The sequence below is a fragment of the Xenopus laevis genome, chromosome 8L (genome assembly GCF_017654675.1).
Source record: "Xenopus laevis strain J_2021 chromosome 8L, Xenopus_laevis_v10.1, whole genome shotgun sequence".
Taxonomy (NCBI): Eukaryota; Metazoa; Chordata; class Amphibia; order Anura; family Pipidae; genus Xenopus; species Xenopus laevis.
In genome coordinates this window covers 2,532,210-2,554,582 of record NC_054385.1, presented here as the reverse complement: position 1 = coordinate 2,554,582, position 22,373 = coordinate 2,532,210, and the positions used below count along the sequence as shown (strand labels likewise).

At 38.0% G+C, this 22,373-nt stretch overlaps 3 protein-coding genes across 5 annotated transcripts; all 3 read left to right on the top strand.

The window, feature by feature from the left end:
* The first annotated feature begins 1,693 nt into the window (after positions 1-1,693).
* LOC108699503 (nicotinamide N-methyltransferase) lies at positions 1,694-11,006 on the top strand. 2 transcript variants are annotated; one of them, XM_041572297.1, is made up of 4 exons: positions 1,694-1,779; positions 2,059-2,266; positions 9,495-9,699; positions 10,438-11,006. In XM_041572297.1, the coding sequence occupies exons 2-4, from the start codon at positions 2,119-2,121 to the stop codon at positions 10,865-10,867; spliced, it is 783 nt and encodes a 260-aa protein (XP_041428231.1). In that variant the 5' UTR covers positions 1,694-1,779; positions 2,059-2,118; the 3' UTR covers positions 10,868-11,006. The 2 variants fall into 2 exon arrangements, with proteins under 2 accessions (XP_041428231.1, XP_018087099.1); XM_018231610.2 differs by having other exon boundaries at positions 1,701-1,779; positions 2,090-2,266.
* Positions 11,007-14,534: 3,528 nt separating this feature from the next.
* Positions 14,535-17,222, top strand: LOC108699502 (nicotinamide N-methyltransferase). Its single transcript, XM_018231609.2, has 4 exons — positions 14,535-14,563; positions 14,949-15,117; positions 16,229-16,436; positions 16,654-17,222. Exons 2-4 carry the CDS (start codon positions 14,970-14,972, stop codon positions 17,081-17,083), a joined length of 786 nt encoding a protein of 261 aa, XP_018087098.1. The 5' UTR covers positions 14,535-14,563; positions 14,949-14,969; the 3' UTR covers positions 17,084-17,222.
* Positions 17,223-19,938: 2,716 nt separating this feature from the next.
* Positions 19,939-22,373, top strand: LOC108699501 (indolethylamine N-methyltransferase). Of its 2 annotated transcripts, none has more exons than XM_041572296.1 (4): positions 19,939-20,045; positions 20,225-20,397; positions 20,833-21,040; positions 21,776-22,373. In XM_041572296.1, exons 2-4 carry the CDS (start codon positions 20,250-20,252, stop codon positions 22,203-22,205), a joined length of 786 nt encoding a protein of 261 aa, XP_041428230.1. In that variant the 5' UTR covers positions 19,939-20,045; positions 20,225-20,249; the 3' UTR covers positions 22,206-22,373. The 2 variants fall into 2 exon arrangements, with proteins under 2 accessions (XP_041428230.1, XP_018087097.1); XM_018231608.2 differs by having other exon boundaries at positions 19,964-20,045; positions 20,228-20,397.

Here is a 22,373-nt window from a genome sequence, read left to right as displayed (position 1 = left end):
AAGTTGCCAGCGTTTTTTACAACTTTAATTCATTTCCGGCATACAGGATATGATGTCACTGACATAAGCTTGAGGAAGACGTTGCTTCGTTTTATCAGTTCGTCTGGTCTGAGACGGTGAAGTAAACTCTGGCAAAGAGGTAACGTTCAGTAAAATACGCATCGTAGTGATTTCGCTGAGTAACGACCGTTCGCCATAGCGACAAGTTACCTGCTGATAGGGTGCAAATGAATGCTTGCGATGGTCTTGTTCGCTAGCAAAGTGTCCTCTACGCCTGTTAGTGAACTGGCAATGTCCCTATGGATGAGATTACTGGCGAATTGTCGCTAGCCACTTCGCCCTTTAGTGAATCTGCCCCATTATCTTCGAATCCTCCCCACCCTAACTGGCCTTTAGAAATCAATGTAGAATTGTCACGGCCGGCACCCAATACCAGAACAAATGCCAAGGACCCTGGTCTCGGCTAGCCTTCACCAGTAGTGTGACCACCTTTAGGCTTCTGGAGGAGCCCTCAGCTTAATTGGGTGCCACCTGGACTTAACGAGGGTTACAAGGCGAGGAGTTCTGGCTGGCAAAGGGGCACGACTGGATAGCAAGAGTCTTTGGGCAGAAGGTCAAGGACAAGGCGTCTGGTGGAAACGGAACAGACCAGATCAGGACAGGCAGATAATAGAATCGTCAGGCAGGCAAAGGGTCAAAACCGGGTGATCAAGCAAGGGGTTAAGCAGGAAGAGTTGTCGTAGGCAGGCAAGGGTCAGGATACAGAATGCAGAGTAGTCAGGAACAGGCAGGGTCAAACACGGATAATCAGTCAGGATAGCAAATTCAGAAACAGGTAGCAAAAGCTCAGAAAACCACAGGATATGATCTTATAACGGGCACTGGCTAAAGGTCTGAATGGGCCTTAAATAGGGATCCAATTGTGCTAAAACGTGTGCAATTTCGCGTCGTTGCGCGCTGGCGCAATCATGGCAGCGCGCCAGCGCAATCATGCCAGCGCGCCTGCGCCTTTAAGAGGCGCGCGCCCTAGGAATCAAAGATGGCGCCGGCAAGGGCAGGATAGGAGCAGCGCAGCGGGCGTCCACACCAAGGACGCGCCGTGGACCCCGCTGCCCACTAGACCACCAGGGTAAGTTTCTTACAAGAATTCCCATGCTGGCTTATTTTACTGTGTATTTCCCCATAAAGAAGGTTACATTTTCCCGAGCAATTTGACAAGAGAACTGATTGGAGGGATAGGGAGTGCATTTCTGAGTTTCAGACAATAAATACTCCTTTTACATTACTAATAAGCACTTTTTAAAATGTTAATAATAAGTACATTTTTAACCAATGTCTTATTCTTATTTCAGGCAGATTAATGTAGACATGAAAATTTGAACAGAAAATAAAATTTCATTCATATTTTCCAAATCCCTGCCAAGTTTCAAAAGTGACCATTGTGACTAGGTCTGTAGAGGGGTGTAGTTTAATTTGCCAAGGACTCTTGTCATCCATGTAAAGGTCTCAAAATTGTGGTGCATGAAAAGTGGTACTATCAATAGTGGATTGTGATGTGTCTATTAAAACTGCTAAATGTTTAGATACCAATGCAAATTGGTAATTTTGAAATTCAAATTTTTAATGATCGTCAAAATGAATTGCTGTCACATGGTTACTCTTGTGATCCTTTGTAAATAATACGATGATTAGTCAGCAACTATAAATTCACCAAGGACTGTATTTTATCCAGCATCTTGTGTCAGTTCTCTCCTGCCAGAAAATTGCACAGGATTTCAGGTGAGAGTATTCATTACAACAAATGCCAGATTATTTGAATATTCCATCTGTATTATATGGGATGTCACAACTCAGAGGTATTTTATTGAGATAAGGTTAATGTATGGCTTACATTGTATGTCATTGTAAATTTATTTTATTTTATAGCTTTATGTGTGTACATGTTTTGTTGTGATATAATGAATCCTGAAATTCAATTAGTTCATAGTATAAAAATAGAAAAATGCAACTCTTACATAGCATTACAAAATAATATTGTTCACTGTATTTTTATTACAGTTGAACAACATTAAATTAACTTTGATTATAGTATCACAAGACTATTAAGGAACAATCATTATGAGCTGCTCAGAGCATAAGGACTACCATGATGAAGAATTTGATCCCTGTCATCTCTTTGACACGTACATTGGGGCTGATAAGACCATTTCTAAGGAGGAGCTGGTGGAAACTCCCCTGAAATTTTTCCAAAATTTACTATCATCAGGTATGTTAGCGTTATTTTTATAAAGGACTGTTATTTCCAGTTTATCTCAAGAGCCAGAAACACCAAAATGAATGTGCTGTATATACATTTTTAACCCTTTAAGTGCCAGCAGAATTTCACATTTTGGTTACGCGAAATGCCAGCCGTTTTTGAAACATTTGTGCTCTCTCACTTTAGTGGCATTTTCTGAGGGGAAACCTATAGTTTACCTAGGAAAACTATACATTGTTTTTTTCGGGAGAAACTGAGCTTTCTAAATCTGCCTGAGTTGTCATGTATTTCCACCTCTGCAAAAAGATTTATAGCTCTAAATACAAAAAAAAAATGAAAAAATCCTATTTTTCACAATATATGCATTTATACCAGAAAAATATTTCATTTTACGCATGAAAATCCAACTGATTTGGAAAGCCTCGTGTTTCACGAACGTGCCAATACCAGATATGTATAGTTTTAGCCAGATTTAGGACATCTGTACAGCAAAAACTCCCGGCAGTATATTACCGAATTTTGAAAGCAGAAGGCAGAAAACGGCATACTTTAGATTCCAAGGCCACAAAATCCTGAAACTGTAGGTTTACCCCAGAAAACCATATATTTTTAGAAAGTACACATTCTGCGGATTCCAAAATGGGTAACTATGTCTTTCTACTCCTAACTACCAAACATCAAAGCTTGTCTGAACGTAGCGGTTTTTATAAAAATGTATCAAAATTTTGAAAAATCACTTCAAAGGTTTTATTTTGCTGCTCCGCATATCACACACTATATTAGATACCAAGAAAAAGCACCCTGAATATGATTGCCAGGGGTCCACTGAACAGTTTGATCCCCATTGTGCATAGGTTTACCAAAGTACCTGGCATTTAGAGACCCCAATATGAAGTTAGCACATCCAAATTGTCCAGGACTTTACTTCAGCTACTGAAAAATTAACACATTGACTGCATTTTTTGTGGGGTAAAAACACAGAAAAATAGGTTTACCCCCCAAAACCATATATTTTTGGAAAGGACACATTCTACCGAATCTAAAATGGGTACCCATGCCTTTCTGCTCCAAACTACTGAGTCGCAAGGCTTTCCCAAAATTGTCGGTTTTGGTGAAATATCTGAAAATTGCCTCAAACCTTCAACTTCCCAGCACCATATCACCCATGTATCATTAGGTACCAAGAAAAAGCACCCTAAATATGATTGCCAGGGGTCCTCCAAACAGTTTGGTGCCCATTGTTCATAGGTTTACCAAAGTATATGGCATTTAGAGGCCCCAAAATGAAGTTAGCACATACAAATAGTCCTGTGGGTAACTTCAGCTAATGAAAAATCAGCACATTGACTGCATTTTTTGTGGGGTAAAAACACAGAAAAATAGGTTTACCCCCCAAAACCATATATTTTTGGAAAGGACACATTCTACCGAATCTAAAATAGGTACCCATGCCTTTCTGCTCCAAACTACTGAGTCGCAAGGCTTTCCCAAAATTGTCGGTTTTGGTGAAATATCTGAAAATTGCCTCAAACCTTCAACTTCCCAGCACCATATCACCCATGTATCATTAAGTACCAAGAAAAAGCACCCCAAATATGATTGCCAGGGGTCCTCCAAACAGTTTGGTGCCCATTGTTCATAGGTTTACCAAAGTATCTGGCATTTAGAGACCCCAAAATGAAGCTAGCGCATACAAATAGTCCTGTGGGTAACTTCAGCTAATGAAAAATCAACACATTGACTGCATTTTTTGTGGGGTAAAAACACAGAAATATAGGTTTACCCCCCAAAACCATATATTTTTGGAAAGGACACATTCTACCGAATCTAAAATGGGTACCCATGCCTTTCTGCTCCATACTACTGAGTCGCAAGGCTTTCCCAAAATTGTCTGTTTTGGTGAAATATCTGAAAATTGCCTCAAAGCTTCAACTTCCCAGCACCATATCACCCATGTATCATTAGGTACCAAGAAAAAGCACCCTAAATATGATTGCCAGGGGTCCTCCAAACAGTTTGGTGCCCATTGTTCATAGCTTTACCAAAGTATCTGGCATTTAGAGACCCCAAAATGAAGCTAGCGCATACAAATAGTCCTGTGGGTAACTTCAGCTAATGAAAAATCAACACATTGACTGCATTTTTGTGGGGTAAAAACACAGAAATATAGCTTTACCCCCAAAACCATATATTTTTGGAAAGGACACATTCTACCGAATCTAAAATGGGTACCCATGCCTTTCTGCTCCATACTACTGAGTCGCAAGGCTTTCCCAAAATTGTCTGTTTTGGTGAAATATCTGAAAATTGCCTCAAAGCTTCAACTTCCCAGCACCATATCATCCATGTATCATTAGGTGCCAAGAAAAAGCCCCCTAAATATGATTGCCAGGGTTCCTCCAAACAGTTTGGTGCCCATTGTTCATAGTTTTACCAAAGTATCTGGCATTTAGAGGCCCCAAAATGAAGTTAGCTCATACAAATAGTCCTGTGGGTAACTTCAGCTAATGAAAAATCAACACATTGACTGCATTTTTTGTGGGGTAAAAACACAGAAATATTGGTTTACCCCCCAAAACCATATATTTTTGGAAAGGACACATTCTACCGAATCTAAAATGGGTACCCATGCCTTTCTGCTCCATACTACTGAGTCGCAAGGCTTTCCCAAAATTGTCTGTTTTGGTGAAATATCTGAAAATTGCCTCAAAGCTTCAACTTCCCAGCACCATATCACCCATGTATCATTAGGTACCAAGAAAAAGCACCCTAAATATGATTGCCAGGGGTCCTCCAAACAGTTTGGTGCCCATTGTTCATAGCTTTACCAAAGTATCTGGCATTTAGAGACCCCAAAATGAAGCTAGCGCATACAAATAGTCCTGTGGGTAACTTCAGCTAATGAAAAATCAACACATTGACTGCATTTTTTGTGGGGTAAAAACACAGAAATATAGCTTTACCCCCAAAACCATATATTTTTGGAAAGGACACATTCTACCGAATCTAAAATGGGTACCCATGCCTTTCTGCTCCATACTACTGAGTCGCAAGGCTTTCCCAAAATTGTCTGTTTTGGTGAAATATCTGAAAATTGCCTCAAAGCTTCAACTTCCCAGCACCATATCACCCATGTATCATTAGGTGCCAAGAAAAAGCCCCCTAAATATGATTGCCAGGGTTCCTCCAAACAGTTTGGTGCCCATTGTTCATAGTTTTACCAAAGTATCTGGCATTTAGAGGCCCCAAAATGAAGTTAGCTCATACAAATAGTCCTGTGGGTAACTTCAGCTAATGAAAAATCAACACATTGACTGCATTTTTTGTGGGGTAAAAACACAGAAATATTGGTTTACCCCCCAAAACCATATATTTTTGGAAAGGACACATTCTACCGAATCTAAAATGGGTACCCATGCCTTTCTGCTCCAAACGACTGAGTCGCAAGGCTTTCCCAAAAATGGCAGTTTTGGTGAAATACCTGAAAATTGCCTCAAAGCTTAAACTTTCCAGCATTGTATCGTCCATGTATCATTACCAGCATAAAGCATCCTAAATATGAATGCCGGGGGTCTACTTAACAGTTTGATACCCAATAAACATAGATTTACCAAACTATGTGGCATACAGAGACCCCCAAATCCACATAGGGGATATGAATTTTCACGTATGACACTCTGGCTACTACAACATAAGCACCCAATGAGAGCCCCTAACAATATGGAGACCCTAGAAAACCATATATTTTCCGAAAGTACACAGTCTGACAAATCTAAAGCATGTAAAGACATCTTTCTACTGCAAACTATCAAACCGCAAAGCAATGCTAAACATAACGCTTTTTATGAAATTTCTGAAAATAGTCACAAAGCAAGCATTTTACCCCATTATATACCCCATATTTTGTAACGTACCAGCAAAAGTCATCGTAAATATGAACGCCAGGGCTGTACTGAACAGTTTGATCCCTGATATGAAAAGATTTACCAAACTAGGTGGCATACAGAGACGCCCAAATGAAAATAGTACAAATGAATTTTCACATATGACACTCTGATTGCTACAATACAAGCACCTGGTATGTGCATTATGCACCATAAGACCCCCTAACAGTATGGAGACCCTAGAAAACTATATAGTTTCTGAAAGTACACATTCAGGCGAATCTAAAGCAAGTAATTACATCTTTCTACTGCAAACTACCAAACCACAAAGCTATGCTAAACATAAGGCTTTTTTTTTAACTTTCTGAAAATAGTCACAAAGCTTGCATTTTACCCCATTATATACCCCACATTTTGTAACGTACCAACAAAAGTCATCCTAAATATGAACGCCAGGGGTGTACTGAACAGTTTGATGCCTGATATGAAAAGATTTACCAAACTAGGTGGCATACAGAGATGCCCAAATGAAAATAGTACATATGAATTTTCACATATGACACTCTGACTGCTACAATACAAGCACCTGGTATGTGCATTATGCACCATAAGACCCCCTAACAGTATGAAGACCCTAGAAACCCATATATTTTCCGAAAGTACACATTCAGACGGATCTAAAGCAAGTAATTACATCTTTCTACTGCAAACTACCAAACCGCAAAGCAATCCTAAACATAACGCTTTTTATGAAATTTCTGAAAATAGTCACAAAGCAAGCATTTTACCCCATTATATACCCCACATTTTGCAACGTACCAGCAAAAGTCATCCTAAATATGAACGCCAGGGGTGTACTGAACAGTTTGATGCCTGATATGAAAAGATTTACCAAACTAGGTGGCATACAGAGACGCCCAAATGAAAATAGTACATATGAATTTTCACGTATGACACACTGACTGCTACAATACAAGCACCTGGTATGTGCATTATGCACCATAAGACCCCCTAACAGTATGGAGACCCTAGAAAACCATATATTTTCCGAAAGTACACATTCAGACGGATCTAAAGCAAGTAATTACATATTTCTACTGCAAACTACCAAACCGCAAAGCAATCCTAAACATAACGCTTTTTAAGAAATTTCTGCAAATAGTCACAAAGCAAGCATTTTACCCCATTATATACCCCACATTTTGCAAAGTACCAGTAAAAGTCATCCTAAATATGAACACCAGGGGTGTACTGAACAGTTTGATGCCTGATATGAAAAGATTTACCAAACTAGGTGGCATACAGAGACGCCCAAATGAAAATAGTACATATGAATTTTCACGTATGACACACTGACTGCTACAATACAAGCACCTGGTATGTGCATTATGCACCATAAGACCCCCTAACAGTATGAAGACCCTAGAAACCCATATATTTTCCGAAAGTACACATTCAGACGAATCTAAAGCAAGTAATTACATCTTTCTACTGCAAACTACCAAACCGCAAAGCAATGCTAAACATAACAGTTTTTATGGAATTTCTGAAAATAGTCACAAAGCAAGCATTTTACCCCATTATATACCCCACATTTTGTAACGTACCAGCAAAAGTCATCCTAAATATGAACGCCAGGGGTGTACTGAACAGTTTGATGCCTGGTATGAAAAGATTTACCAAACTATTTTGCACACAGAGACCTCCAAATGGTTATATAGCAGACAAAATTTTCATGGTCAAAATGAAGTAACAAAGAACAAAGCGAAATGGTATAAAATCACTAAAATCCAACAAAACCGCAAAAATCAATGCTTTTTTTTTTCCGCCTACTGTAATCAGCAGTCAGAATCAATGGTTGAATATTTTAGCATGGCCAAATAAGTTTTACAGACAGAAACAGGGGAACAACACCATCGCACAGCTGAAAATGTAATAAAATGGCTAAACATGCAATAAAATGGCTAAAAATGCACAAAAATCACCAGAATTGCAGTATAATCACCAAAATAACATACAAAAGGTATTGCGCAGTGCAATTAGCGAATACGCTATTCGCAATGGCAATAAAACAGTTTTTTCAGGCAAAAAAAAACAGACGATGCGATAAAAACAAAAAACAAAGACACAACATAGTGTAAGTGTGTATGTGTGTGTAGAACTGACCAATTGCATGTTGTGTGCGTGTGCAAGCGTGTGGGGGTGCTGTGAATGTGTGTGACCCCCCTGATCCCCCAAAAATGTATGTGATTGTGTGTAAGTGTGAATGTAAGTGTGTAATGGGAAAATAAGTGTGTGTTTGTGTGTTTGTGTGTGTTTGTGTGTGGATGGGCACTAACCTGGGAGTAGTAGGGTCCAGATCGTCCAGGAGAGCTGCAGGCAGAGCTGGCACCGTCCTCTTCTGATGATCCGGTAAAAGGGGCGGAGCTTAGCGGCCAGGAAGTGCAGGCAGCAGCATAGCACGTCCATTCCACGTGCTGCTGCTGCCTTTGGGGCCCCTGGGCTATAGAGCCTCAGGGGCCACTCATTCCCTGCCTAGGCTTGTTGCCTGGGGGCTGGGGAATGAGTCTGAACAGAGCGAGCAGCTTTACAAGCCGCTCCTCTGTTCACAGAGTGCAGGCAGCAGCAGAGCACGTAGATTTCACGTGCCTGCTGCTGCCTAGGGGCCCCTGGGCGATCGCGACCCAGGGGCCCCTTGTTCTTCACCTAGGCTCGTTGCCTAGGGGCTGGGAACCGGTGGATAGCACTTAGAACGGAGCGAGTGACTTTACAAGTCGCTCCTCCGTTCTGAAAGTGCAGGCAGCAGCAGGGCACATATATTGCACGTGCCTGCTGCTGCCTTGGGGCCCCTGGGCGATCGCGCCTCAGGGGCCACTCGTTCCCAGCCCCTGCTCGTTGCCTGGGGGCTGGGGAACGAAAAAGCCGCTCCTCCGTTCCCTAACCCTGAAATGCTGCAGAACGTAGAATCTACGTTCTGTGGCATTTCAAGTGTCATTCCCACAGAACGTAGATTCTACGTGGGGTGGCACTTAAAGGGTTAAACAATGTTCTGTTGGCATTGCATTTCTTTTTGATTCCAAAGGTTCAAAGAAATTCCATTTGAATTTTTAGAATCCATAAATTCAAATTTAAAGCTGAGAACAATCTACACAATTGAATTTTCGGTGTTACCTTCAAATGTCAGCTGCTTTTGGGCCAAATCATATATGGGTTCTGATTCTGGTCGCCAGAATTCTAAGCCTGTGGACAAAGCTATATTTTGTGTTGGAAAATATGATGAACCCCAACCTAAATCTTTCATATAAAAAATTAAATCATTTGTTAAAAGTCATCATTTTTGTTTTTGGCTATAGGTTCTGTGAAAGGAGAAATATTGATTGGGCTTACTATTGGCTCTTCCGTGTGTCACAGCTTTGTTGCCACTGATTTCTTTAAACATATTATATTGCTGGAATCTTCAGACTGTTGTATAAAAGCCCTAGAGAACTGGATCAGAAATGAACCTGGAGCTGTGGAACAATCCCACATTGTAGAGTTTGTTTGCTCACTTAGGCAAAGGTAAGGGGGAAAGAACATAGTTGTTATTCCTTTGGTAAGATCTAGTTTAAACAACCCATGGTGTCCTTAAAGGAGAGCTAAACCCAAAAGTTGAATAACCCTACCCTACATAGACCACCATCCCTCCCCCCCCAGCCTAGCTGCTACCACAGGCAAATGCCCATAACTTTTTACTTACCCCGCCATGCAGATTCTGTCCAGCAGAGTTCACAGGCGCCATCTTCAGCCACTTTGGAATGAGACCAACGCTTCAGCAATTTTCGTGAGTTGCATGTGGTGCATGCACAGTTGTTGCACAACGGAAAATTGCTCCAACTGCGCATGAGCCAACTATGCCGGTCTCATTCTGAAGATTACCGAAGAGAAGAAGATAGCTGCCGTGAACTCTGCTGGACAGAATCTGCACGGAGGAGTAAATAAAGAGTTAGGGGCACTTGCCCAAGGTAGCAGCTAGGCTGGGGTGGAGGAGGGACGAGGTGTATGTAGGGTAGGGGGGTAGGGTTTTTTTTAACTTTTGGGTTGAATTCTCCTTTAAAGGGGCTCTAACAACTGTTGCTTAACAATACTGTACTTAGATTTTACTGGACAAAACTGTTCATAGTTTCAGACTGTGTCTTTTTTTCATCATCAAAAACTGTTACTTGCAAGTGGTATCATCGAGCTTTTGCGTCTTTATTAAAAAGGTAAAAAAAGTGCTTATGTTTTCCGAACTACAGCAAATAATATATTGTTTTTCAGCACTGAGGCGAGGAAACATGAACAAAAAACCAGAAGTGCAATCAAACAAGTGGTAAAGTGGGACATCACCAAAGAGAACCCACTGGGTGCAGTTGTGTTGCCCCAAGCAGATTGTTTATTCACCGCTTATTACTTGGAGGTCGTTAGCAAAGATCAAGACATGTACATAAACCTTCTAAAGAAATTATCATCTCTTCTGAAGATTGGAGGTCATCTGATCCTGTTTGCAGCAATCAATCTCTCTTATTACATGGTCGGCCAACACAAGTTTGCTGCGCTGAAGTGCGACAAAGAGTTTATACAAAAGGCTATGACTGAAGCTGGGTTTATTATTGAGAGCTCTCAAACACACAAGAGCAATCTGAAATCACAAATGATCGATTATGACTCGATTGCCTGTTTTGTGTGTCTTAAAGAAAGGCTGGTTTAGCCAGTCACATTCAGGCACAGTTATCATTTGCATTATTATCTGGTCTACACTTAAGATGAGTGCACTTGATTCCTAAAATATATCCTAATGTACTTGGGTTATGGGGATATTGCCATTAAAATATATGCTTGAAACCTCATGCAATGTTTGAAATTGTTTCATTTCAGGACAAAAAATGGTTGATTTACGGTGATGAATGTGCTGGCATGTTCAAGTGCATTTCCTAGTACACGTTATTTCTCTACTTACTTTAGCTGGTGCTGAGACAGGTGGGACCCTGAGGGGGCAGGTCAATAATGTCAAGGAAATGGGTAATGATGTAGGGGGCAGAATTGGTGATACAATAGGGGCCAACATAAGTGGGTGGACCAGGGGCTTGTTGACACAATTTTTTTGCATATGGGTGATAAGCCCAACTGGAAGCAGAGATTTGGAGCAGGTTTGGGGTGGGGAATGCCAGTTAACAATTTTACTGGCAATAACACACCACAGTATAAGTTTGGGGTGTCTTCCTCTACATTGGTTTTAGACGTTACCTATACATAGAGAATCACATCCATTGTCTCACAAGACACCTGGTGCTATTTGGTAGCCCCTATGTTGACTGGCAATACAACTGTTTTTTTTTTTTGCAACCAAAAGTTTCATCCAAGCCTGGAATTCAAAAATAAGCACCTGCTTTGAGCAACATCCAAGTGGTTGGGGAGAAACATGTTACTCATGAGCTACTGGTTGGGGATCACTGCCCTAGAGGGTGGAATTCAAAGAGACTGTAGGGTCTCCTCACTTTTACAAATTAGCAAATGTCTCTGCTTCCTTTCTCTCTTTCTGTTTTATGGCAACAATTCCAGAAATACATTCAGGATCAGAAAAACAATTTTCTGGAAAATCTAATAATAAATAAGCAGAAAAAACACAGGTGATCTGAGTTTTTGGCAGAACATTTAGACTTTTTTAAATAACCCCCTAGGTGTTCACCCCAAATTCCCCCAATTTACCTTCTAGTTAGGCTTTCAGAGGGGTATCAAGGAAATAGACATTATCTTTAAATTCCACCCTCCCTAACTGGCTTTCAGAAGTTAATTTAAAATTCTCGTTCTGGCTTGTTTTACAGTGTATTTTTCCCACAATGAAGCAATTAGGCGAGATAACTAGATGGAGGGCAGAAATATTTTAAACAGGGAGGGATAGGGAATGCATGTCTGAGTCTCAGGCAAGAAATGTTCTCTTTAATTGCTATCTCGTGGTAACTCTTATGATCCTTTGGGCACAGACCCAAGTACTGAATTTATCCAGCTATCAGGATCTTGTGTAAAGTATCAGCTGATTCCAGGCGTGAGTAATACACTTGTTTAACCATCCATGTTAATTGAGAATCGTTGATTGGTACAACAAGGCAAAACATGGATAAAGTCCAAGACTCATCACAGTAAGGGTTAATGCACTACTGAGTGCAATGTTCAGGTCTAGGTCAGTGAGGGAGCACCTACCATGGAGAGAATTGCATACATGGCATTGAACATTGGCGTCAGTGGCCTTATAGATTTGATTTTTTTCTGTTTTTATAAGAAATAAGTTTTAATTTTATTAAAAAGCCCTTTTTTATTTTATTGTGTTATTTTTATTCTAATAAGTCAACATTTTTATAAATTCATATTCTTTTATGTTAACTGCATTTTGAACTTTTTGATTTTATATTTAGTTTTAGTTTGGGTTTTTTATTTTCTTAATACATACATTTTGGGGGGGTTATTTATCAAAGGTCGAATTTTAGAGTTTAGAGAATTTATTTGAGCTTTTTAAAGGAGGACTAAAGCTTAGCTAAAGAAGTAGGCTAGAAATGTTGTACATGATGTTTTGGAAGATCTGTACCTCCAAAAATGTCCCAGTAGCTCCCCATCTTCTTTTCTGCTGATTCACTGATTCACATGCTCTGTGCTGCTGTCACTTACTGAGCTTAGGGAGCCACTCACAATATACAGTACACATAGAATAGAAATGTCACAATATAAGGCTGATTAGTAATTAATACAGATAATTACTACATGGCAGCACAGAAACCAGTGCAATTAGCATCAGAATTTAATAATCAGCAAACCTGTAGCATCAGCTTATATTACAGGGGAAGCTCATTTTCTGCTGGATAATTAGTGACGAGCCCTAAGCTTAGCTTCTCAACAGCCAATCAGAGCCCACTGAGCATGTGAGTGTCACAGACACGTTCCAAGATGGTGACCCCCTGTGACAAGTTTGAAGTCCTGGATCATTGCTGCTATTGACAAGATGAAACTTTAACCTTGTGCAATAAGTTCACTATATAAAATATGGCATTTTTAGCCATATCATTTTTAGGGTTTACTTCTTCTTTAAAACCTGTAATTAACGCACAACTTGAATGGTTTATTATTTAAGAAAAAACTCGAATGGAAAAAACTTTTTTTTAGAGTTAACAGCCCAAAAACTCAGATTAATCGAGTTTTTCGCAGGAAAAAACTTGAATAAATTGAATTGATCGAGTTGAACGAAACCCACCAAAAAAAACCTCAAACGTCATGAAGGCTATTAACATTTTCAAATGGTTCAAGGGACATTGACTTCTACATGATCTTGACAGGTTTTTAGATGGTGTTTTTTTTTAGATTTGAACTATTTCCTGGGTCGGGGTATAATAAATCTCAAAAAATTCTAGTTTTTTTGAAAAGAAAAAGCATTTTTGTTTTAGCTTGAAAATTTTTTTACTGAAAAATCACCTCGAAAATGTAATTTTTTCGTAGAATAAACTAGAACTATTTTTTTACCAGGTGCATTTTAATTTTAATAAGAAATTTTTATTTTATTAATATGAACGTTTTCTTTTTTGAACAAGTGCATGTTTAAATCAATACATGCATTTTAAATTTATTTAAAAAATTTATATTAATATGAACTTCTGTATTTTATTACAAGTGCATTTTCATGTTATTAAGAAACAATTAGTATTTAGTGAATAACAACTTTTTTATTTTCTGAATCAGTGTTTGTTTAAATGTTTAAATTTATTAATACATAACTTTTACTTTTATTAATAATAAAAAAATAATTGTATTAAAATAATTGTATTATTCATACATTAAGTTTAATTAATAAACTTTTCTTTTAAAAATATTAACAAGTACATTTTTAACCAACGACTTATTCTTGTTTCAGGCAGCTTAGATTAGTTAAGTCAAAAGGAAATTCAAAACAAGATACTTTAATATAGAAAGAAAAATTTAACAGAAAATACAATTTCAGTAATATTTTTCAAATCTCTGTCAAGTTTTAAAACAGCTGCTGAGGCAGTGACCAGTTTGACTAGGTCTGTTAAAGGGGGAACAGTTTCATTTGCCAAGGAATCTTGTTATCCATAAAAAGGTCTCAAAAATTTGATGGCGCTATGTTGCATTAAAACTGCTAAATGTTAGGATTCGATTGCAAATTGATATTTTTACTAGTAAGAATTTTAAGATTTTACCAATAATTGAAGGATTGCGTGGAAGTACAACATAATTAGCAACAGAGAGAGATGATTATATAAAATTCACATGTATATCACGAATAACAAATATCTGTCTTTTTAATTGCTGTCACTTTTGTAAATAACATATTGTTTGTCAGGCACAATAAATACACAGACCGCCGTATCTACTCCAGCTCAGACTTGCCGGAATTCTAGCTGTGAGTATTATGCCTTCTAAATCCTGTCTATGAAATAGAAAGCAGTTGATTTCAACAAAGGTGAAATTGTTTTGTGTTTTAACAAGATTATATGGAACGTAAGATTCAGATCCTGACCTGATGGCTTTTGAATTAAGCATTTATATACCTATAACTATATCTATTTTATTTTATATAGGTGTACATATTGTGCTGTAATATGATTATCTCCAGCTAGGAAGGCAATGCATTCATACATTTTGGATTGAGCCATATATCGACTCATCGAAATCATTCATTTTTTTATTCCGATTTGAGAAAAAAATATTTAAAAATCTTAAATCTTTCCCTTAATATGAAGTTTTCATTTCATTTGACAAATGGATTACATTTCCTTTGTTTCTAGTATCCTGTAACATCACACACTATGAGCTGCATTGAGCATAAGGGCTACCATGATGAAGAATTCAACCCTTGTCATCTCTTTGATACGTACGGTGGGATTGATAAAACCATTTCCAAAGAAGAACTGGTGGAAAATCCCCTGAAATTTTTCTATAACATTTTCTCTTCAGGTAATTTAGCAGAAGTAATTTATATTGGCAAAACCAAACCCATTAACACAAAAATGAATGGACCCTGTGAATGTTTTCAATAGAATGTACTGTTACAATGTAATTTATATAAACTCGATATATATAATAGAAGCTGCCATGATGGATGCTATAGGATTTTGTAACTCAGTTTTCATAAGAAATGGGCTCAGACCCCATTGGTTCATAAGAAGGCTACTGTTAAGAAAGTCTCTCTTATTTAAAGGCCAGTATTAACTCTTCCTTCAACATAAGTTCAATTTATAGGATTTGTGCTGATAATACTTTTTGTTCGTAGTATTAATATAGTCAGCAGAATATATAATAAGTTGTTTTTTATTTGTCCTTGCTTCCTACACTTCTGAAAAATGAAAAGTTTTATATGGAATAGGTTTTTTTTTTTATTTATATAGATATATTTCTTCTTTTTTTATAATTATACTTATATTGACTTTTTGGGGTAGCTGGCACATTAACCTAGGGATGTATTAGAATTCAAATTCACATATTAGAACCTGAATTTGACACCTTCAAATGTCCAGTGCTTTAAAGTTCTGATTTTCTTTCACTTGAAAACTAAGGGGATTAGTTATCAAAGTCCGAATTTATCTTAATTTTTTTCTGCTGCAAACTCCGATTAAATCTGCTCAGGTTTTTAATGCTTATTTACTATTATATTTTCCTGAAAATTTGCTTTGCGGAAAAAAATCTGATTTTCACAATTTTTCTGATTTTTTCATCCGATTTTCATGATTTTTTCCATAATTTTCACCCAAAATCTCGAAATTATTTGAGGTATTGCACGAAACCCAGCACACATCAAAAAATCATTGGGACTTCTCCCATTGACTTATATGCAACCTCGACAGGTCTGAGATTCCGGATTTTCAGATTCTGACTTTTCCATCCTCTGGGTTTAATAAATTCCGAAAAATTCGTGATTTTTTTAAAAGTCCGATTTTATAAAAAAAAAAATCTAGAATTTTTCACATTTTGCATTCGGAGTTTAGTAAATAACCCCCTAAATGTAAAAAAGTGTTAAAGGTTTTCATACAGGCAATATCTCAGAAATAATATTTACTTTTGCCTGTAGGCTGTGTCAAAGGAGACATGCTGTTCGATATCTCGGTTGGCTCGTCCGTGTATTCAAACTTTGTTGCCGTTGATTACTTCAAAAATATCATATTGCTGGAATCTTCAGACTGCTGTATAAATGCCAAGGAGAAATGGATCAGGAACGAACCGGGAGCTGTAGAACATTCCCACGTTGCAGAGTTTGTTTGCTTTCTAAAAGGACAGAGGTGAGGGGGATAAAACTGTAGTGCATTATAAACTTTAAGACACAGGCCAGAATCTTATAATACCTTATATAGAGGCAATGTTCCCTCTCAGCTGCGCGCTCATGCACACGCACATGAATTTTGAGTCCGGCGCACATGCATATTTGAGGCCAGGGAACATTGTATAGAGGCTTCATTTTTTGCAATATGTCTTCTGAAATAATGCATTGTTTTTCAGTACTGAATGGAAGGAACATGAAGAAAAAACCAGAAGGGCAATCAAACAAGTGGTAAAATGGGACATCACCAAAGAAAACCCGCTAGGTGCAGTTGTGTTGCCCCAAGCAGATTGTCTGACCAGCTGGTATTATTTGGAGGCCGTTAGCAAAGACCAATACATGTACATAAACCTTCTAAAGAAATTCTCATCCCTTCTGAAGATTGGAGGTCACCTGTTCCTGTTTGCAGCAATCAACGTCAGTTATTACACGATCGGCCAACACAAGTTTGCTGCGCTGAAGTGCGATGAAGAGTTTATACGAAAGGCTATTACTGAAGCTGGGTTTATTATTGAGAGCTCTCAAACACACAAGAGCAATCTGAAATCACAAATGATCGATTATGAATCAGTTGCCTGTTTTGTGTGTCGTAAAGACAGGCTGGTTTAGCCACAGTTAGGCACAGTAATCATCATGCATTATTATCTGGTCTATGTTTGATGAGTGCCCTTGATGTCTAAAATATATCCTAATCTACTGGGGTTATGGGAATATTGCCATTCAAATAAAATAGTCATTATGCTTGAAATGCAAATTTCCTTTGGCCAGTGCTGAGAGGGGTGGAACCCTGAGGGGGTAGGTCAATAATGTATTAGGCAATGATATAGGGGTGGGAGTGGTGATGCAAAAGGGGGCAACATAAGTGGCGGACCAGGGGCTTGTTGACACAAATATTGTGGATATGGGTGATAAGCCCCAGCTGGAAGCAGAGATTAAGAGCAGGTTTGGGGTAGGCGGAACAGCAGTTAAAGAGATTATAAAATTGACTTTACATGCTACTTTGCCATAAAGTATTTGCCCATTGCTTTTACATTACCTAGCTGACTCCCTGTGATCTCCTATGAGGGGGCTGCCATATTTGTGCAGCAGGAGTCCGTTAGCATTAGAAACTTTAACTGACAGGCTGAGATGGGACAGCCAGGTTGGCAAAACAGTCAGGTTTAGAAACTTGTAACTAACAATTACTTACAAAAACAAACCTCTCGGCAAAAAACAATCAACATGAACTATAGGTAACTTTTAATGTTCATTCATATTTTAAAAAGTAGTTTTTTAGTGTCACTATCGCTTTAACAAATTTACGGGCAATAACTACACACCACAATATTAAGTATGTTTGAGGTGTCTTCCTCTACATTGGTTTTAGACTTTACCTCTACATAGGGAATCACATCAATTGCCATACGACACATGACACATAGACCTTATCTGGAAGGTTCATTTGAGGTTTATATCTATATATTGTCTATAGTATCACCTTTAAATTATCACTACTAAAACTAGCCATGCATCCAGCAAAGCATTTCAGGTTTTGGCCAGGTTGTCTCCATAGCACTAGGATGCCAGCCAAGTCCATGACTGCAAGTAGGCTCTGACATTGAAACTGAGCAAACTGAAAGGGTGAGGCTCCCATTAATTTCTTCCATATATTAAAACAATGTATTTAAGGGAAGAGCTTTCCTTTAATAAAGTTCTCAAATCCAGAGACCTCTCTATGGCTTGCAAAAAAAAATTAAAACACCAGCTTTGCTCCCTGTTTTTGGCTGATTGTTGGTCTAAATCAGGGGTGCCCAAAAGGTATATTGGGATCTACCAGTAGACCTTTAGCTGGGGATCAATAGATCTCAAGACACTATTAGCAAACTGCTTGTCTAAATCACCCTCCTGTTTTATTCTTTTCATTCAGATATTTATTCTGTTATGGTTACATATAGAAATATAGCAATATACAATAAATGCGCTCATACATAAATAAAATATGTAAGTAATATTTTCACATTGAACAGAATGCTAACAATGCTTTTATGGATGTAGATCATAATGGGACATCACTAAAAGTAGACCTCACATTAGTAAAGTATGGGCACTCCTGGTCTAAATTGCTGAGCAGTCAGCTGTACTGGCTGACATCCTGGCCAGTATTCTCATTTTTAAACGGTAGAAACCCTATCCGAGGGCCATTAACCCTTAGGGGCGGATTTATCAAAATGTAAAATTCATTCTTATGGTATTACTAGAAGCATTTTTATAAACAGGGGAAAAGTTGGAGTTGACCATTTCATAAGTCTACATATCCTGTAGGAATTAAATGAAGGCATTTTTCTATGATAAAATCTGTCGTCACATTTTGATACATCTGCCCCTTAGCATAAGAGTAAAAGTGGCAGTTATATTTACAAAACAAAAAATAAATCATCTGAATGTCAGATGGTGAGAATTCTGTACCAAGTCATGGACAAAATGTTCCCAAGCACTCCCCATATCCTATAGGTATTTACAGTAGTTCTTATGAGTTTTTATTCCATTACACACACATTTCATGCAAAACAAAAAATTGTATTTATGTGAGTATATACAGCCAACATGGTGTATCATTAACCATCCTTCACAGAGTGGAGCTCAAAGAATGGAATGAAATCTTTTCATTTTTAGAAACAAGGGAATAACCATCTCTACCTGGACAGTCGGAATTCAGTACCTCCTACAGAAAATTGTATTAATCTCTTGGGTGATGGTTGGCAGATTATTTTTTGGTCCAAGCCTTCCTTGTGGACCAATCTTTCTAGGGGCCTCACTAAGCCCATAACAATTGAAAAAATATGGTCTATCAGTCATGTATCTATAGTTCCAATAATATTCATGAGAATAAAGGTTCACTCAAAATCCCAACCTAACGGACCTCCTAGGTGGGCTATTAGTGTTACTCTGGAAAAGAAATTTGCATTATCGCCAAATCTTGTCCTAGATGACATTCGAACTTAGCTGCCACAGCTTTAGTCCGCCCTGGGGGGGGGGTCATCTGAACGGTTTCTGAACCACTTCTCTAGGGTTAACCCTTTAGTCTTCTACATAGACTTGTGCAAAAGCCATCAATGATAGGGCTACATTGTTTGGAAAACATAAATGGAGGTTGTTGCCATACTTTTAAAATCTCCTTTAGTTTTCTTTTTTTATGAACTAATTGCCATATAACCTAGTTATGTAATCGGGTTATAAAAAGACTAAAGTCTATCAAGTATAACTACTCCTGATATTCATATATATATATAGCAATTAACACAATTTTAATGACTGGATCCTGCAGCACAGAGAACAGTCACTATGGTTCAAAAAAATAAATTAAAATAAATAAATCACCATGAGTTGCTCCTTTACTGTGTATTTTTCCCAGGAATAACAAACAATTAGGCAAGGGAAAGAGTTGGAGGGCCAAAACATTTAAAACAAGGAGGGGTGAAGTGATCTTTTGTAAATAATACAATGATTATTCATGAGTTTCAGCAGCAATAAATGCACAGACCCAAGGACTGTATCTACTGACTTTATTCGGGAACACAGCACAGGATTCCAGGTAATCTACAACAATAGCTGAAAAACAATGGTTTCTTTACTGATGAAACTCTATTAATTGTATAAAAAAAACCCATAATTATTAAATTAGCATTACAAAATTGTATCCTTCACTTTATTAAGTATTGACACAAGTATTTTCATCTGAAAGATATTTATTGACCTTTGCTTATAATATAGCAGTAGAGATTCGGGGAGCCCAACTATGAGCTGCATAGACCAAAATCACTACCACGATGAAGAGCTGGATCCTTGTCATCTATTTGATACATACGCTGGGGCTGATAAGACCATTTCTAAGAAAGAGCTGGTGGAAAATCACCTCAAATTTATCTATAATTTATTCTTATCAGGTATGTTAGCTGCTTTATGAATACTGCAATACTGACAATGTTGGTCATATAAAAAGAAGCTTTAAATATTTATAAAATGCAGATTGACTTTTAGGGATTACTCACAGATTAACCTATGCAAAAAGCACTTTGTATCTTGTCGGCGCTATATAAATACATGATGATGCCCCAAACTTAAACAAGAATCCTTAAATCCCATCTGATTACTAAACCCCAACAGAATTCTTATTGACATATTAAAATCTGAGAATAATCCACAAAATTAAATCACTGGTGTCACCTTCCAATATCCAGTGTGAACTCTTTTTGACTGAATTGCATGATTCTGGGCAAATCTATATTTTGTAGAAAGTATTGGCACAATACAGCAAATCCAAAATGAAATTAGGAATATAAAAAGGTCATTGTGAACAATAATGCTGTTTTTGTTTGTAGGTTCCGTGAAAGGAGAAACGTTGATTCATATTTCAATTGGCTCTTGCGTGACTGAAGCCTTTATTGCCGCTGATTTCTTTAAAAATATTATATTGCTGGAATCTTCAGACTGCTGCATGAAAACCTTAGAGAAGTGGATCAACAATGAACCTGGAGCTCCGGAGCAATCCCACTTTGCAGAGTTTGCTTGCTCCCTTAAAGGGAAAAGGTGAGCGGGAATAGGCTACAGTTGTGTTATTTCTTTGGTAAGATCTAGTTTAAAGAACCCATGGTGTCTTTAATGGGCATCTAGCTGCTGTTGCTTAACTTTGCTTGAGGGCTTTCCCAACCCTAAATGTTACATGGGGCTAAGCCGAAAATGGTAAGGGCACTGTGCTATATTAATACACAAATCCATCAGTGAGGATCTATCATTTTCATAGGTGCCCTAATGTAGGGGTTTAAAGAAGTTAAGTTGTAATATGAACAATGTATAAATAAATACTATAGGCACCCCGTGAAATGTATAAATCTCCTTTATATAGGGTGTACAAGGTTGTATCAAGAAACGGCATTTTGAAGCAAAAGAGTATTCAAAGATGGGTGTCTAAGCAGGTGTTAGAGAATCTCTGGATGCCTCATCAGCAGTAGATGTAATCAATTGGGAGCTAATAGATTCCCATTTATAGAATGGCTTTTTTTCCAGGGCAACATGCTGTGATTACTTTAGATATGTTTTCTGGGATTTCTGGATGTTTGGGGCAGGAAATTACACATATTTTTTTATCTCCCTTGTTTCAGTTAGAAGTTAGGGTTTAACTTGATAGTAGTGTAGTGTATTTTTTTATCATGAAAAACTGTGATTGCAAAGGATATCATGGGGCTGTAGCTCCTCCAATAAATATAGTAAAAAAGTTCCAATTTATGTATTCTGAAACACAGCAAATAATGTATTGTTTTTCAGTACTGAGTGGAAGAAACATGAAGAAAAAGCCAGAAGGGCATTAAAAAAAGTGGTAAAATGGGACATCACCAAAGAGAACCCACTGGGTGCAGTTGTGTTGCCCCAAGGGGATTGTTTAATCGCTCTTTATCACTTGGAGTTCGTTAGCAAAGGCCAAGATATGTATATAATCCTTCTGAAGAAATTGTCATCCCTTCTGAAGATTGGAGGTCACCTGATCCTGGTGGCAGTGATCAACATGTCTTATTACACAGTCGGCCAACACAAGTTCAGTGGGCTCAAGTGCGATGAAGAGTTTATACAAAAGGCTCTGACAGAGGCCGGGTGCACCATTGTAAAATCTGAAACGCACAAAAGCCATTTCCAATCACCTTTGATCGATTATGAATCAATTGCCTATTTTGTGTCCCGTAAAGAAAGGCTGGTTTAATTGGTCCATCCTCAGTTGCAATAATGTTTCTCTCTTTCATCTAGCGTTATTATATCTACTCTGTGTCTACGCTATCTTTATCTAGATTTGTGTCTCTAATGCATAATATCTTGTGATAGTATAGGGATACCATCCTCAAAATTAAAATAAAATCATTGTTCTGGAAAA

What these genes read in the sequence shown, in the direction of transcription:
- LOC108699503 (XM_041572297.1), top strand. Translation starts at nt 2,119, where the DNA reads ATGAGCTGCTCAGAGCATAAGGACTACCATGATGAAGAATTTGATCCC. An exon ending in CCAAAATTTACTATCATCAG is followed by an intron (nt 2,267 to 9,494) that starts GTATGTTAGCGT and finishes TTTTGGCTATAG; the next exon opens with GTTCTGTGAAAGGAGAAATA. An exon ending in GTTTGCTCACTTAGGCAAAG is followed by an intron (nt 9,700 to 10,437) that starts GTAAGGGGGAAA and finishes ATTGTTTTTCAG; the next exon opens with CACTGAGGCGAGGAAACATG.
- LOC108699502 (XM_018231609.2), top strand. Translation starts at nt 14,970, where the DNA reads ATGAGCTGCATTGAGCATAAGGGCTACCATGATGAAGAATTCAACCCT. An exon ending in CTATAACATTTTCTCTTCAG is followed by an intron (nt 15,118 to 16,228) that starts GTAATTTAGCAG and finishes TTTTGCCTGTAG; the next exon opens with GCTGTGTCAAAGGAGACATG. An exon ending in TGCTTTCTAAAAGGACAGAG is followed by an intron (nt 16,437 to 16,653) that starts GTGAGGGGGATA and finishes ATTGTTTTTCAG; the next exon opens with TACTGAATGGAAGGAACATG.
- LOC108699501 (XM_041572296.1), top strand. Translation starts at nt 20,250, where the DNA reads ATGAGCTGCATAGACCAAAATCACTACCACGATGAAGAGCTGGATCCT. An exon ending in CTATAATTTATTCTTATCAG is followed by an intron (nt 20,398 to 20,832) that starts GTATGTTAGCTG and finishes TTTTGTTTGTAG; the next exon opens with GTTCCGTGAAAGGAGAAACG. An exon ending in TGCTCCCTTAAAGGGAAAAG is followed by an intron (nt 21,041 to 21,775) that starts GTGAGCGGGAAT and finishes ATTGTTTTTCAG; the next exon opens with TACTGAGTGGAAGAAACATG.